Below are 14222 nucleotides of genomic sequence, written 5' to 3'. Positions count from 1 at the left end.
GTTTACTCTCTAAAGGATCATTGATAAGGAACTTCTCTAATCACCAATTTCCTCGTCTGTGTAGTGGGGTGATAAACGTACCCCCCCACACACACACAGGGGTGGCCTTGAGGAGCACAAGGAGCAGGAGCGTACAAGAGCTCTTTGTAAACAGTGAGGCATTATGCAAACAGGATGTTGTTGTCGCAAGACTCCGCCCCTCTGAAAGGTATTGCAGGGGTCAGTGGAAAGAGGGGCATGGTTTGGGTTCTTGGATGGTTCTTTCTGTGTGTCCCTAAGCTACATACATATTCCTAATCCGCATGCCACTTTACCTGTCCCCTCCCTCCACAACTTTCCCGTCTCCCCCTACAGTCCAGAGGGTCACTCTGTTTTCCCCACAAGAATCACCCGCTCTGGGAAGGGAGCAGGGAGGAGGCAGGAAAGCCAGGTGGAAAGATGGAAGCATCTTTTGAACTTGGAAGGTTTCCGTGAGAGGAGCTTTCTCGAGGGGTGTGGAGAATCACTCCATCCCACCAGAAATGAACTGTTCCCACTGCAGGTGAAAAGCCCGCTTTCCCTTCTCCTCATCCGAGCACGTCCGCGAGGTTCTGTCTAGTGCTGCGCGTCTTCTGCGTCCAGCTTCTCTCCTGCCCTCAGTGGGGATTGGGTCAGGACTACTGCAATGTTCCCGCGGGGACAGCCTGCAGAGGACAAGCCACAGGAGGAGCAGAAGCTGCCATCTGTGCCTTGAAGGGCCCTCTTGGGTGGCAGGCTGCTGAGTCACATTCTCTTTATTATTTACACTTGAGAAACAAACGTTCTGTACCCAAAGAACTAGCAAGCGGTTCCACCAGCTACGAATGTTCCTTACGCAATGCCGGCTGGCTTTGTCCCTGAAAAATGTTGTCCGTGGAGCAGCCTCTGGCAGAGAGAGACCGTGACATAGAAATGGGGGAGGGAGCGTGCACTCTGCGGACAACAGCGAGCCCAGGAGCGCCAGGCCTGCCCTCCAGGGCTTCTTGTCTAGTTGTGTAGTCCAGGAGACAGACCTCCACAGAGCTGGTGGGGGCGGCCCGGAGCGGGGCAGGAGGCGGGAGACGCTTAAATACAGTGGTAGCCAGGCTCTTGGCTCAAAAGCGGAACAGTGGCTGAAACAGCAATTTTCTGCATAGATAATACATTCACGTGATATAAAAATGGAAAAATAGAAGGTATACAGTCAAAGTCTTCCCTGCCATTGTTCCCCTCACCAAACACAGCCACTGTTTCCAGATCCTTCCAGAGATGCTCTAGGTGTATGCGCACAGGCAGAATATATGTGCGTATATTTTTTTTTTTTTCTTTTCCCTGTTTGAAACTATACGTCATATTGTTCTATACAGATGGCTGTGCAGTTTGCCTTATCACCTACCCCTCTATCTCAGAGATGACTGGAACAATGAACTGTCATGTTCCTGTAGGAGTCATGGCTGTCTGTGCGGACATGCCGTAATTTGTGTGACCTCTTCCTGTGATGACCATCTGTGTCTCCAGTCTCTGTTTTTACAAGCACCGTGGTAACAAATGACCCCACACCCCTCCATTTAGCAATTATAGAAATATGTCTGTGGCAGGAATTCCCAGAAGCGGGATTGTTGGGTCAAGGAATGAGTGCGTTTGTAGTTTTGAGAGATAATGCTCAAATGCCTCACAGAGGGGCGCGTTTGCTCTGGGCCTCTGAAAATGCCTGCATGGGCGTGGTCTGAGCCAGGAGGCCTGAGCTAGGTCTGAGAGTCAAGTCACAGGCAAGGTGGAGGGGCTGGTTGGGTTGTACCTGGCGTTAGGATAGATGTGGCTGCTTTTCACTGCCGACTGAGGGGTGCTGAGATCTCTGGGCCGCCCCCCCCCCCACCCACCCAGGGGCTCTGCCTGACGGGCTCTCAGGTGGCTAGGATGTGGTTGGTGGCACAGGCTTTTGAGCCTGAACTGCCCCCACCCCATCCTGCTCTGTCCTGCCCCTCCGTCGGGTCTCCAGCACTCGCCCTGAAAGCAGGGCAGGCCCCAGGGAGGCACACAGGACTGGCCTCCGTGTCCCATGGCCGGGGTGGGAGTTGGGGGCACAGACCACAAAACGTCCTGCTGACTGTGACTCTGGGAACTAGCCTGTTCTGGGCCGCACCATGAGGAGCCAGGCTGGTGTGCCTGCTGAGGACTCTGTCACTGGAAGAACGGCCAAAGGACATGCCACTGCCCCTGGGGGCCTGAGGCCCGAGAGGTGCCTGGGATCCACAAACAAAACAGCACAGGAGCTTCCTTCTCCCGTCCCAGTGAAGCCCGCTGAGAGGCCTGGGCGGCCCCTCTGGGCCTTGGCTGGCCTGCTCATTCCTCGCCGCCCTGTGGGCCTCACTGTGGAGCACTGGTGCCGCGATGCTGGAGCCCAGCCTGGAGGAGGCCCGGGCCTGTGTCACGTCACCCTGCCTGCCGGAACGCCCCCGTCTCCCGTGAAGAGCTCCTAAACCATGGGACCTCCTCCTGCCCTGGGTCCTCACTCTCGTTCCTCCTCTCACTCCCAGCCCCACTGCAAAGCGGGCCCTGCTTCTCAAGACCTTTGGGGGAGAACTTTTGTTTTCAAGAGTTTGGGACTTTGCCGTTGGATGCCTTTCACATCTTAAGTTTTGAGACCTACAAAAACCCCAGTGATGGAACGTTCCATCTCCTTCTGCTTTTAGCTCTAGCTGCCTCCCAGAGGGCAGTCTGGGGCCTGGCTGCCAGGATTCCCACTTGGTGTGGCTTCAGGGGATAAGGGGTTCCCTGGAAAATGGTGCTCCTCCTTTCATGGTTACTTGCAGAGCTCTCGCCCAGGAGATGTGTACCCCTACACGTACTCTCTGGCCGCGGGGAGGGAGAGAATTCAGACTAAGTTTGAGCCTCAGCCCTTCCCTGCTCCCTTCCCTCTCCTGCCTGGTGGGTGGCGGGCGTTTACCAACCACCTTCCCCTCGCTTAGGTCAGTGCTGGTGCTGTAGGGACCAGAAGAGTGTGGGCAGGGTCCCTGCCCCCAAAAAGGTTGGTGGGTTTTGTTGAGGACAGAAGACTTACATCCTGTGTGTTTGGTTTTAGTGTTAAACAGCTTGTCGTTAACTGGCAACACACAGTGCAGACGGAATGTGCCTTATGAGTCCAGGGGAGGGGGCTCACAGGGCCGTGGATCAGGAGAAGGGAGACTGGATGAGCTGACCCCTGAGGAATGGGAGGCCACTCTGGGGAGAGGATGGAAGCAGAAGAGAGAACACACACGTGTGCAGGGCTGTGTGGAGAGGAGCCTGGAAGGTGGCACAGGAGCCTGGAGAAGGAGATCCGGGCTTACGGCTCTGTAGGCTGACCCATCTAGTCCGGGTCAGCGGTAGCGGAAGGCGCCCCAGGGCTGTGGCTGCTGACATCTTTGCTTTGACGTGCATAATTTGAAATTTTTAAGTAACAAATTTAAAAACAAAAATTTCATTTAGTTACTAATTTTTATTTAGTATTTAGTTTAATTTTATTTTTATAATTTATAAGTGTAAGAGACTAGACCCAAATCCTGATTCTGCTTCCCTTGGAAAATGAATCGATATCAGGCAACATTATAGTATTTTCCTAGAGCTGCTGTAACAAAGTACCACAAACTGAGCGAGGTTTGTTCTCTCACCGTTACAAAGGCTGCGAGTCTGAAACCAAGGTGTCAGCAGGGCCGCACTCCCTCTGAGACTCTGGGTAGGGTCCTTCCTGGCCTCTTCTGGCCTCTGATGGTTGCTGGCAACGCTGGGCGTTCCTTGGCTCTTCTGCATCCCTCTAGTCCCTGCCTCCCTCATCACATGCCTTCTCCTCTGGGTGTCTGTCTGTTTCTGCGTCTCCTCTTACAAGGACACTAGTCACGTTGGGTTAAGAGCCCAGCCTACTCCAGTATGACCTCATCTCGATGACATCCACAAAGACCCTGTTACCAAAAAGGTCACATTCACAGGAGCTGAGGGTTAGGGCTTCAGCATGCCTCTTTGGGGGCCACAGTCTGACGCATAACGATGATCCTATGGCATCATCAGCTAGACGTGAGTGATGACCGCCTGCCTGAGGCCGGCCCCTGAATTGCACAGACCCTGTTGACGTGGACAGCCTCTTACTCCTGGCAGATTCATGTGCCCGCTGTCCCTGCACTTCTTTGGCCACCACTCCCTATCCACTTCCTCTTGGTTCCTGTCCATCTAAATCCTCACTTCGAAAGGCCCCTCCCCAGTCCCGCTCCTTCCCTGTGGTTTCCTCTGGCATTCATCTTCATGGTGATTTCTCACTATTGTGAACTCACAGTGGCAGTATGTATGTTGCACGTTTTGACAGTAATAGCATTTTGACAGTAATGTCTCCTCTGGTTCTTAGTGTACGTTGTCATGTGACTTCTGCCACATCAGCCTTGTCTCTGTTGAATACGTTATGAACTTTCTCATGTCTTATCTCAAGTAATATGGTTCCACTCATGTGCTCTTGGTACCGTGCTTTGCAGGGGAGGAGGGCAGATCAATCGGTATTCGACTCAGTGGAGGAAAACGGCCTCTGGGGGGTGTGTGTGTGTGAAGTCTTTCACCCAGACACCTTCTGAACTGTGTGAGCATCTCCCCCCTCACAGCAAGGGGACGCTGCCCACCACTGAAGTTGGATGACGAGGGGATTTCTGGACACAGCTGATTCTAAGGGATTAGAAATAGGCTTATAAAAGTTTGTCCCCAGCATCCAGAGTTTAACAATTTAGATTCTTGCCATTTGAGATTTTTTCACAGTTGGCAATGGAAGAGCCGTTCTCTGCCTTCCTCCGTCTCAGCCCGACTCTTAAGAGTGCTCTGTGGTTCCCTCCGCAGCCTCAGGCCTCTCCTCCTCTCCGTCGACACCCACCCAAGTGGCCAAGCAGCACACTTTTCCTCTTGAATCCTATCAGCATGAACCTGAGCGACTGGAAAATCGCATCTATGCCTCCTCTTCCCCTCCTGACACAGGCCAGAGGTTCTGTCCGTCCTCCTTCCAGAGCTCAGCCAGGCCTCCGTCAGCATCGCCGACACACTACGCTCCCTCCAGAACCGTAAGTCTGGGCCTGCTCCCGGGCCGGGCCGCTGGGCGCCGGGGGGAGGGCTGAGTCTGATCTTTCACAGCTGAAGCCAAGGCTGTGTACTCCTGACATTTCTGGTATATTTTATCATAAATCATAGGCTGGGGGAAAAATGCTGAGGGCACAGGGGGCAAATGGAAACCAAATAAAGAGTACTAACATCTGGAACACGACCAGAAAACATTTTTTGTTCCTTTGGTTTCTTTTTAAAAATAAGTCATTAAAAGCTTTACTTGCATTTCCCTTGATTAGGATACTAAAGTAAAAAGTCATAGGCAAAGCAAAAAAGTCTTAAAAACTCGAAATTTTATTCTAGAGTTTTAAGACTTAAAGTTTGACACCATTTGACTTGGGAAGCATTCCTGGAAAGGCGAGCCTTTCAAAGTGGAGTGGTTTGGTGAAACAGATGTCTTTGCATCCTTCCAAGGATTAGGATTAGTGGATATTAGTGGAGGAAGCTGGCTTAGCTACCACGCTTAAGCGCTCTACATTTCAACACAGTGGGAGACCAAGTGTGGAGACTCTATGCGTCATTGCCTGCCTGGTTCACGTTAGCTACCGCAGACACTCAGCGCTACTCCTGTGCCCAGCAAGGATCTAAGAACATGTCACTCAAGTCTGTCTATATGGATGTAACTGTTTTATTCAGTTGTTGTATTAGTTTCCTGGGGCTGCTGTGACAAAGTGGCACAAACTGAGTGGCTTAAAACAACAAGAAGCTATTGTCTCACCGTTCTGGAGGCTGGAAGTCTGAAATCAAGGTTTTGGCAGGGTCGTGCTCCCTCTGAAGTCTCTAAGGAGGAGCATCCTTCCTGTCTCCTCCAGCTCCTGGGAGCCCCAGGCTTTTCTTCATTTGTAGCATCATCATTCCAGTCTCTGCCTACTTCTTCTCATGGCTGTCTTCCCTCTGTATCTGTTTGTGTCCAGATTTTCCTCTTCTTATAAGGACACGAGTCATACTGGGTTAGGGCCCAACCTAATTCAATATGACTTCATCTTAGCTTGATTACATCTGTGAAGACCTTATTTCCAAATAAGGTCACATCCACGGGGATCAGAGGTTAGGACTTCAACATGGCTTTTTGGGGAACACAGTCCAACATAACAGTTGTTGTCTTTGAGGAGAAAGATGTGTTTGTCATGCAGAGAACATACTATTACTCTTCTTGTTCATTCAATGATTATTTTATTAGATGTATGCTTAGCAGAGTTTTCCTTCAAGTGCTGAGGGATAAAATGCAAGGTACTATTTCTGCCTTCTAGGGCTTACAGTCTTTCTGGGAACAGAGTTACACTCAGACGAAACCGTTAAGTAAAAGCAGAGAGTACGTTGGGTGGTGGTAAGGAGGGGAACAAATAATCAACCCTATAGGAGGTGAGAAAGGGGAAGTGCTGTTATCTGATGAGGGCAGTGAAGGCTTCGATGCAGTGGCACCGACTGAGCTGAGCCTTGAGTAATTGGTAGGGTTTAAATAAGGAGAGAGGTGAAGAGAGAGCTTTCTAGAAAAGAAAATGAGCCGTGACGTGGGGTGGGAATGAGTGTGAGATGTAACATGAGAAGGGAGAGGTAGATGGCATAGGAGCAGTGGTGTGGGGCCTGCCCCTGAGGCTGCTGGGATCTGGAGCAGACTGTGAGATGGACTGCAGGCAGGAAGGCCGCTAAGAAGCGGGTGAGGGGTCCAGACATGGAATGGTGCAGGGCTTGGCCCCACAGAGCTGTGGGCCTAGGAAAAAGGTCATCTGTATTCTTGGGTGTGAAAGAGTAAAGATCTAGAGAGGTTTCTGTTCTCCTTGGCTTTTAACAAAGAGAGTCAGTTATAGAGATAATGGAATTTTAAAAAATCCAAAAATAGTATGATGAGGCGACCCAAAGATTATCAAAAGCAGGAGGCCACTACTCCCCTAGGGTCAGAGGGACAGTGAGAGAAGGTGTGATGATACCAGCGCCCATCAGATGGGAGATGGAACCACACATGTCTGCCTGGCAGGAGCTGGAGCTGTGGAGGAGAAGCAGCCACTGGCCAGAGATGCCATTTGAGGCAGAGGGATAGAAATCCTGGCATCTCCTCCTCCTGCCCTCCAGCCTGGTGGCAAACCTTGCCAGAGGCCAGTGGGCTGGGAGATCTGGGACAGACAGACCCTGTGTGCGCATGGAGCAGAGGGAGGACCAGAGAAGAGAGCAAAGAGGAAAATGACCAGCAGACGCTTAAATGGATATGGGAGATGTCAAAGTCTCAAAGTATTGGCTTCTTCTCATTGACTAGTGATAGTTAACAGAGGTACCCCATTTCAGAAGAGACACTGATTTGAAGAGAAAACGGTTATTTCGACTTCAGATCATTTGAAGTGATGGTGACAAACACAGACACGAAGTTTTTCCACAGTTGCAGAAGTTTTGTGCTCAAGACAAGCCCACAGGCTTTCCCAGTTTAAATAAAGGAGAATCTGGAGAGCGCACACGGGCTGTGTTTCCCCATGCTTGGGGCTGGAAAGTGATGTTCTTAACCATTTATACTTCATGCATGTGTGAAGCTCTTGGTCAGGGCCAACAAGTGTGGGTCCTTCCAGGCTTTCTAAGGTGGTTATGGGGCCAGATAGAAAGTGTTCTCACTATATCCCACACTCAGCCATGGGCATGTATCATAGGCCCTGGTCAAGGCCTGTGATTCCACATACATGATGGACACTGCGTGTGACAGGAGAGTGAGATTTCAACATGGATCCAAATGTCATGGGCGGATAAACAAGATGTGATCATTCCATGCAATGGAATATTATTCAGCCTTAAAAAGGAAGGAAATTCTGACATATGCTACAATTCTGACATATGCTACATATGCTACATTGTAGCATATGTCAGAATAAATGAATAAATGTCACATAAATGAACCCTGAGGACATTTATGCCAAATGAAATAAGCTGTTAATAAAAAAGACAAATACTTTATGTTTCCACTTATTTGAGGTCCCTAGAGTAGTCAGATTCATAGAGACAGAAAGTAGAATGCTGGGTTCCAGGGGGTGGGTGGGGAGGAATGGAGAATCATTGTTTAATGAGCACAGAGTTTCAGTTCGGGAAAATGATAAAAGTTCTGGAGATAATGGTGGTGATGGTTGCGCAATGATATGAATGTACTTAATACCACTGAATTGTACTCTTTTTTTTTTGTTTAAAGATTGGCACCTGAGGTAACAACTGTTGCCAATCTTCTTCTTTTTTTTTTTTTTTTTTTTTGGCTTTTTCTCCCCAAAGCCCCCTGGTACATAGTTGTATATTTTAGTTGTGGGTCCTTCTAGTTGTGGCATGTAGGATGCTGCCTCAGCGTGGCCTGATGAGTAGTGCCATGTCTGCACCCAGGATCTGAACCGGCGAAACCCTGAGCCACCAAAGCGGAGCACACAAACTTAACCTCTTGGCCACCAGGCCAGCCCCAAGAATTGTACTCTTAAAAATGGTTACAATGTTAAATTTTATGTTGTGTATATTGCAATTTAAAAAAGAAATGATCCAGTCAAGACTACAATATTTATATAGTTTGAGCTTCAGAAAACCAGGGTGATCACCCAAGGCTCCCACTTCTGTTTTGATATAATGTTTCAAAATTGAAAGATAACATCCCCATTGGCTACCTGACATTAAACAGGGCCTTCATCCTACTTGTGAGTTTTACCCCCCAAACCCCCCAGGGGCTGCCTCCCACCAGATGCTGCTCATAGCTCTACAGCCATCCTTTGACCCAGGTCTCTTCTGCTTTCAGCAGCCCTTCGCTGCGGGGCCGGTGGTAATTTCAATTCATATAAAGTATGTTTCTTTATAATTGGATGTGTTGAATATCTTTAATTTATGTGCTAAGTTCCTTAAGAGCTTGGCTGATTCATTAATTTGGCTACCAGCATAATCTTCATGGAGGAATGTGAGCTGCTTGAGGACTTCTGTCACCCTGAAAATATTTAGATATAATTTATCCCTGCCTTTTGGAGTAAAAAGACCCTTTCTGTAAACATTGACCATGAAGACCACCTTTATAAAATTTGTTCCCATGAATGTTATTCTAAAATTGGAAAGGGGGTGAGGGTAATTAATGAGTCTTTAGTAGACAGCATTCATTTTATCATTTATTTACTCAGCCAATGCTTATTAAGTAACCACTATGTGCCAGAAACTCTGCTCAGCAGGGGTGACAGGATGACAAATATGTGAGTCACTCTCATGAGGCAGGGACAATGTTTGTTCTACTCACTGCTCGATTAGCAGCACATTATGCATGGGAGGGTTTCAATAAATAGCTAATAACTAATTGAGCAAAGGAAGGAGCTGTTGTCTGTTTTGGTGGTATAGACAGGTAGATAATTGCCATAGAGTTTGATAGAACCTGTGTAGTTATTATGAGTGAAACACCCAGTCCAGTCTTAGTGAATGGAAGAGCAAATCCCAGAGGAAGGAAGTGGAAATTTTCTTCAGCAGCAGAAAGCAATAGTCAGCTTTGCATTTTAGGATGATCCCTCTGGCTGGGTGTGGAATTAGGTTGGATTTGGGTGGAATAGGAACTCAGATGAGATGTGGTGTGAAATGATCTGGGCCTGGTTGCAGCCAAAGGTGGAAAGAAGTGGATTAGTGTTAAAAAGTAAAGAGCTATTTAAGAGGTCGAATTGAAAGGAATTTGGAATGTAGTGATTGATTAGCTGAAGGGGAAAGAGGGAAGAATCAAGGGTGATTCCAAAGGTTTTGCCTTGGGAGACTGGATGGATGGTAGTTGCATTTGCTGGGGTAGGGAACAGACAAGGAAGAGGAGCAGGCTTGTAGGTGAGCATGCGTGTGTGTGAGTGCGTGTGGGGTGTGTACATGTGTGTGTTCAGGTGTGGTGGTATAATAAGATGCCCATGGACATTCAAGTCGAGGGGTCCAAAGGGCAATTGAGTATGTGAGTCTGAAGCTAGAAATTCAGATTTGAAAGTCATCAGACTATAAATGGTAATTTATGCCATGATAGTAGATGAAATAATCCAGAGAAATGTATGGTAGGTGAGAAGAGAACCAGAAAAACGTGGACCTTTAAGGGACAAACAGAGGAAAAGGAGTCTAAATTGCCTAGAAAGCAGGCAGAAAACCAGGCAAACACAGTACCACAGAAGCAAAAGGAATGGGTTTCATTGTGTTTTATGCATTTGGTCAGCGATGTCAAATGCAGCAGACTGGCCGGGAAATGTAAGAACTGAGGTCACTGATAATCTTGGCAGGAAGACTTTCAATGGCATGGTCAAGAGCAGAAACCATGTAATGCGGTTTGAATGATTAGGAGGTAAGGAAGTGGAGATCTCTAGTGTAGATAACTATTTCAAGAATCCTGACTTTGAAGGGGAGGAGATGGGGCCATAGCTGGTAGAATGGAGGTGATGGTTTCTTCCTTTAAATGGGAATAGATTTAAACACTAATGGGAAAAAAAGTTAGTAGGAAGGGAGCAGTTAAGATAGAAGGGGGAAAAAGTAACCGAAACAGCATAGTACTGGTACAAAAACAGACACACAGACCAATGGAGCAGAATCGAGAGCCCAGAAATAAACCCACACATGGACAGCTAATATTCTACAAGGGAGCCAAGAGCATACAATGGAGAAAGGAGAGTCTCTTCAATAAATGGTGTTGGGAAAACTGGACAGCCACATGCAAAAGAATGAAAGCTGACCATTGTCTTACACCATGCACAAAAATCAACTCAAAATAGGTTAGAGACTTGAATGTAAGACCTGAAACCATGAAACTTCTAGAAGAGAACATAGGCGGTACACTCTTTGACATCGGTCTTAGCAGCATTTTTTCAAATACTGTGTCTGACCGGGCAAGGGAAACAATAGAAAAAATAAACAAATGGGACTATATCAAACTAAAGAGCTTCTGCACAGGAAACCATCAACAAAACGAAAAGACAACCTAACACTTGAGAGAAGATATTTGCAAACCGTATATCAGATAAGGAATTAATATCCAAAATATACAAAGAACTAATACATCTCAACAACAAAAAAAACAACAACCCAATTAAAAAATGGGTAAAATATCCAAACAGAGATTTCTCCAAAGAAAATATATGAATGGCCAAAGGCACATGAAAAGATGCTCAACATCATTAGCTATCAGGGAAATGCAAATCAAAACTACAATGAGACATCACCTCACTTCCGTCAGAAAGGCTATAATTAACAAGACAGAAAACAGTAAGTGTTGGAGAGGATGTGGAGAGAAGGGAACCCTCCTACACTGCTGGTGGGAGTGCAAACTGGTGCAGCCACCATGGAAAGCAGTATGGAGATTCCTCAGAAGATAAAGAATAGATCTAGCATATGATCCAGCTATTCCACTGCTGGGTATTTAGCCAAAGAACTTGAAAACACTAATGCATAAATATACATGCACTCCTATGTTCATCGCAGCATTGTTCACAATAGCCAAGACTTGGAAGCAACCTAGGTGCCCATCGAGGGACAAATGGATAAAGAAGATGTGGCATATTTACACAATGAAATACCACTGAACCATGAGAAATGATGAAATCCGGCCATTTGTGACAACATGGTTGGACCTTGAGGGTATTATGCTGAGTGAAATAAGTCAGAGGGAGAAAGTCAAATACTGTATGATCTCACTCATAAGTAGAAGATAAAAACAATGACAAACAAACATATAGCAACAGGAATTAGATTAATGGTTACCAGAGGGGAAAGGGGTAGGGCGGAGGGTGAAAGGGGTGATTAGGCACATGTGTGTGGTGATGGATTATAATTAGTCGTTGGGTGGTAAACATGATGTAAACTACACAGAATTCAAAATATACTATGATGTACACCTGAAAGTTATATAATGTTATAATCCAATGTTACTGCAATAAAAATAAATAAATAAATAAAAAGATAGAAGGGAAAAAAGCATTACATTCTGGTCTTGTAAAGGAAGTGGGTGCATTCCTTAGGAGGTCGAAGCATGTGATACAGGCATTTGTCTTGGACCAATGGAATAATCGTCTTCCATTGGGTTGAAAACTTGAAGCGAAGGTATTAGAATGATCAATACTTTTCCAATTTCCTTTCCATAACAGTCCCTCCATGCTCTCCCTCTTTTTCTTCTGCGAATTTCACTTTTGACCTCTGTCTTGGGTCAGAGTCCCTAGCATCAGAGCCTGAGACGAGATTTCAGGTGCAGGTTTGTTTACTTATTGCAGAGTCCTCTCAGAAAGCTGTAAGATATTAGGGAAGGGAAGAAGCAAAGTGAGGATGTGGTTTTGGATGACATCTAGCCTCAGCCTGATGACAGGGGAGCTCTGAAGTGTAAACTACGCCAGAATTTGCCCCCTCGAAGGCAAAGAAGCTGAGCTTTCATCCCACTACTGGGTATCTATCCTAACAACCTGAAATCAGCAATTCCAAAAGTCCCCTGCACCCCTATGTTCATCGCAGCATTATTCGCAATAGCCAAGTCATGGAACCAACCTAAGTGCCCAGCAACTGATGATTGGATAAAGAAGATATGGTGTATATATATACAATGGAATACTACTCAGCCATAAAAAAGGACAAAGTCATCCCATTCACAACAACATGGATAGACCTTGAGGGTACTATGTTGAGTGAAATAAGCCAGACAGAGAAAGACGAACTCAGTATGACTCCACTCATAGGTGGTAGTTAACATATGGACAAAGAGAACTGATCGGTGGTTACCAGGGGAAAAGGGGAGTGGGGGGAGGGCACTAGGGGTGAAGTGATGTACCTACAACATGACTAATAAACTAATAATGACGTACAACTGTAATTTCACAAGGTTGTTAACTATCATAATCTTAATTAAAAAAATTTAAAAAAAAAAAAAAAAAGCTGGGCTTTTGTGCCCCAGTACTTAGTTATGGGCCCCAGGATAAGGGAAATGCACTCCAGCTGTCACTCAAGGACAATCCTGTAAGAACGTTGCAGGTTGAGCTATTAGCAGCAGCTCCTGCAGCAGCTTGCTGTCCCAGAGCCAGTGACAGGGAACCCAGGGCATCAGCTGCAGCCTGGAGTCTCCACTCTCTTCTTCTCTTGCCTGGTTGATTCCTGTATCCGACAGGATTGGGTACTGGATCAGTTTTTCTGTTGCCGTGTAACAAACCTCCCCAAGACTTAAGACAACTGTTTATTTAGCTCACAATTTTGTGGGTCAGCAGTTTGGGTTGGGCATTCTACTGGTCTTGGCTGTGCTTACACATCTATGATCACCTACTAGGTCATTTGGAGACTGGCTGGACCAGAGTGACCTCAGCTGGAACAACTTGTCTCTGTTCCACGTAGTCTCTCCTTCTCCAGCAGGGAGCCCAGGCTTGTTCACATGGCAGCGACGGGGTTCCAAGAGAGACGGAAGTACATGGAAGGCCTCTTGAGGTGTGGGTTCAGAACTGGCCACTCTAGCCCCTCCTATCCAAGGTAGAATCTATCGTCTCTCTCTTGAATCTTGGTTGGGCTTATAACTTGCTTTGGCCAGCAGAATGAAGCGAAGGTGACAAAGTCATATTGCATAGGGCATGGGCCTCTGCAATATGACAGGCAGAGGTGGAGGGTGTGGTCCAGTTTTGCAACCTACCGTAATGTGTCGTATCACTTGGTTTCAATGGCTGGGTCTGCAGTTGAACACATGAGGTCCTAGAGTCTAGGGGTTTATTCTTCTGTACTTAAGGAGTCTAATTCAGATAGTTAACCTCTCTGAGAGCAATTTCCTGTAAAGTAGACTGTTGCAGTTCATGTTGCCTGGGAAATAGGCTCTAAGAAAGAGATCAGTGTGCAGGATGTTTATTAGAAAGTGCTCTTAGGATCCATACCTGTGGGAGAAAGGCAGGAGGCAGAAGGGGCAGAGGGAGAAGTCATGATGCAGTGCAGTCTCAACGATGGTCTGGCAGACCCACAGGGAGCACTAAAGCTTAGGTGGCTCCTCAGAGTTGTCCCAAATTTGGGTAAAGCAGCCAGGCTTTTATACCCTCGCATCAGCCAGCCATTACATGACAGCTATCCTGGAAAGGGGCTTGACCTTGGGCAAGACCACTCTCTCCAACCAATGGCAATCCTAGCTAATAGTTGAGGGTTGTTGGTTCGCAATGTTCCCAATAGCT

At 47.0% G+C, this 14222-nt stretch overlaps 1 protein-coding gene across 22 annotated transcripts in view; it reads left to right on the top strand.

Annotated features, from left to right (window-relative positions):
• Positions 1 to 14222, top strand: part of PRKAG2 (protein kinase AMP-activated non-catalytic subunit gamma 2) — a 279715-nt gene that overhangs the window by 167629 nt on the left and 97864 nt on the right. For 20 of the 22 annotated variants that reach the window (XM_070616865.1, XM_070616864.1, XM_070616877.1 and 17 more), the window contains one exon: positions 4849 to 5066. The exons of the other annotated variants lie outside the window; for them this stretch is intronic. In XM_070616865.1, the coding sequence (XP_070472966.1) occupies positions 4849 to 5066 (218 nt within the window). The remainder of the gene's footprint in view (positions 1 to 4848; positions 5067 to 14222) is intronic. 22 annotated transcript variants of the gene reach the window in all.

This window comes from Equus przewalskii, chromosome 4, assembly GCF_037783145.1.
Source record: "Equus przewalskii isolate Varuska chromosome 4, EquPr2, whole genome shotgun sequence".
NCBI classification, from domain to species: domain Eukaryota; kingdom Metazoa; phylum Chordata; class Mammalia; order Perissodactyla; family Equidae; genus Equus; species Equus przewalskii.
This window is presented reverse-complemented; position numbering and strand designations above follow the sequence as displayed.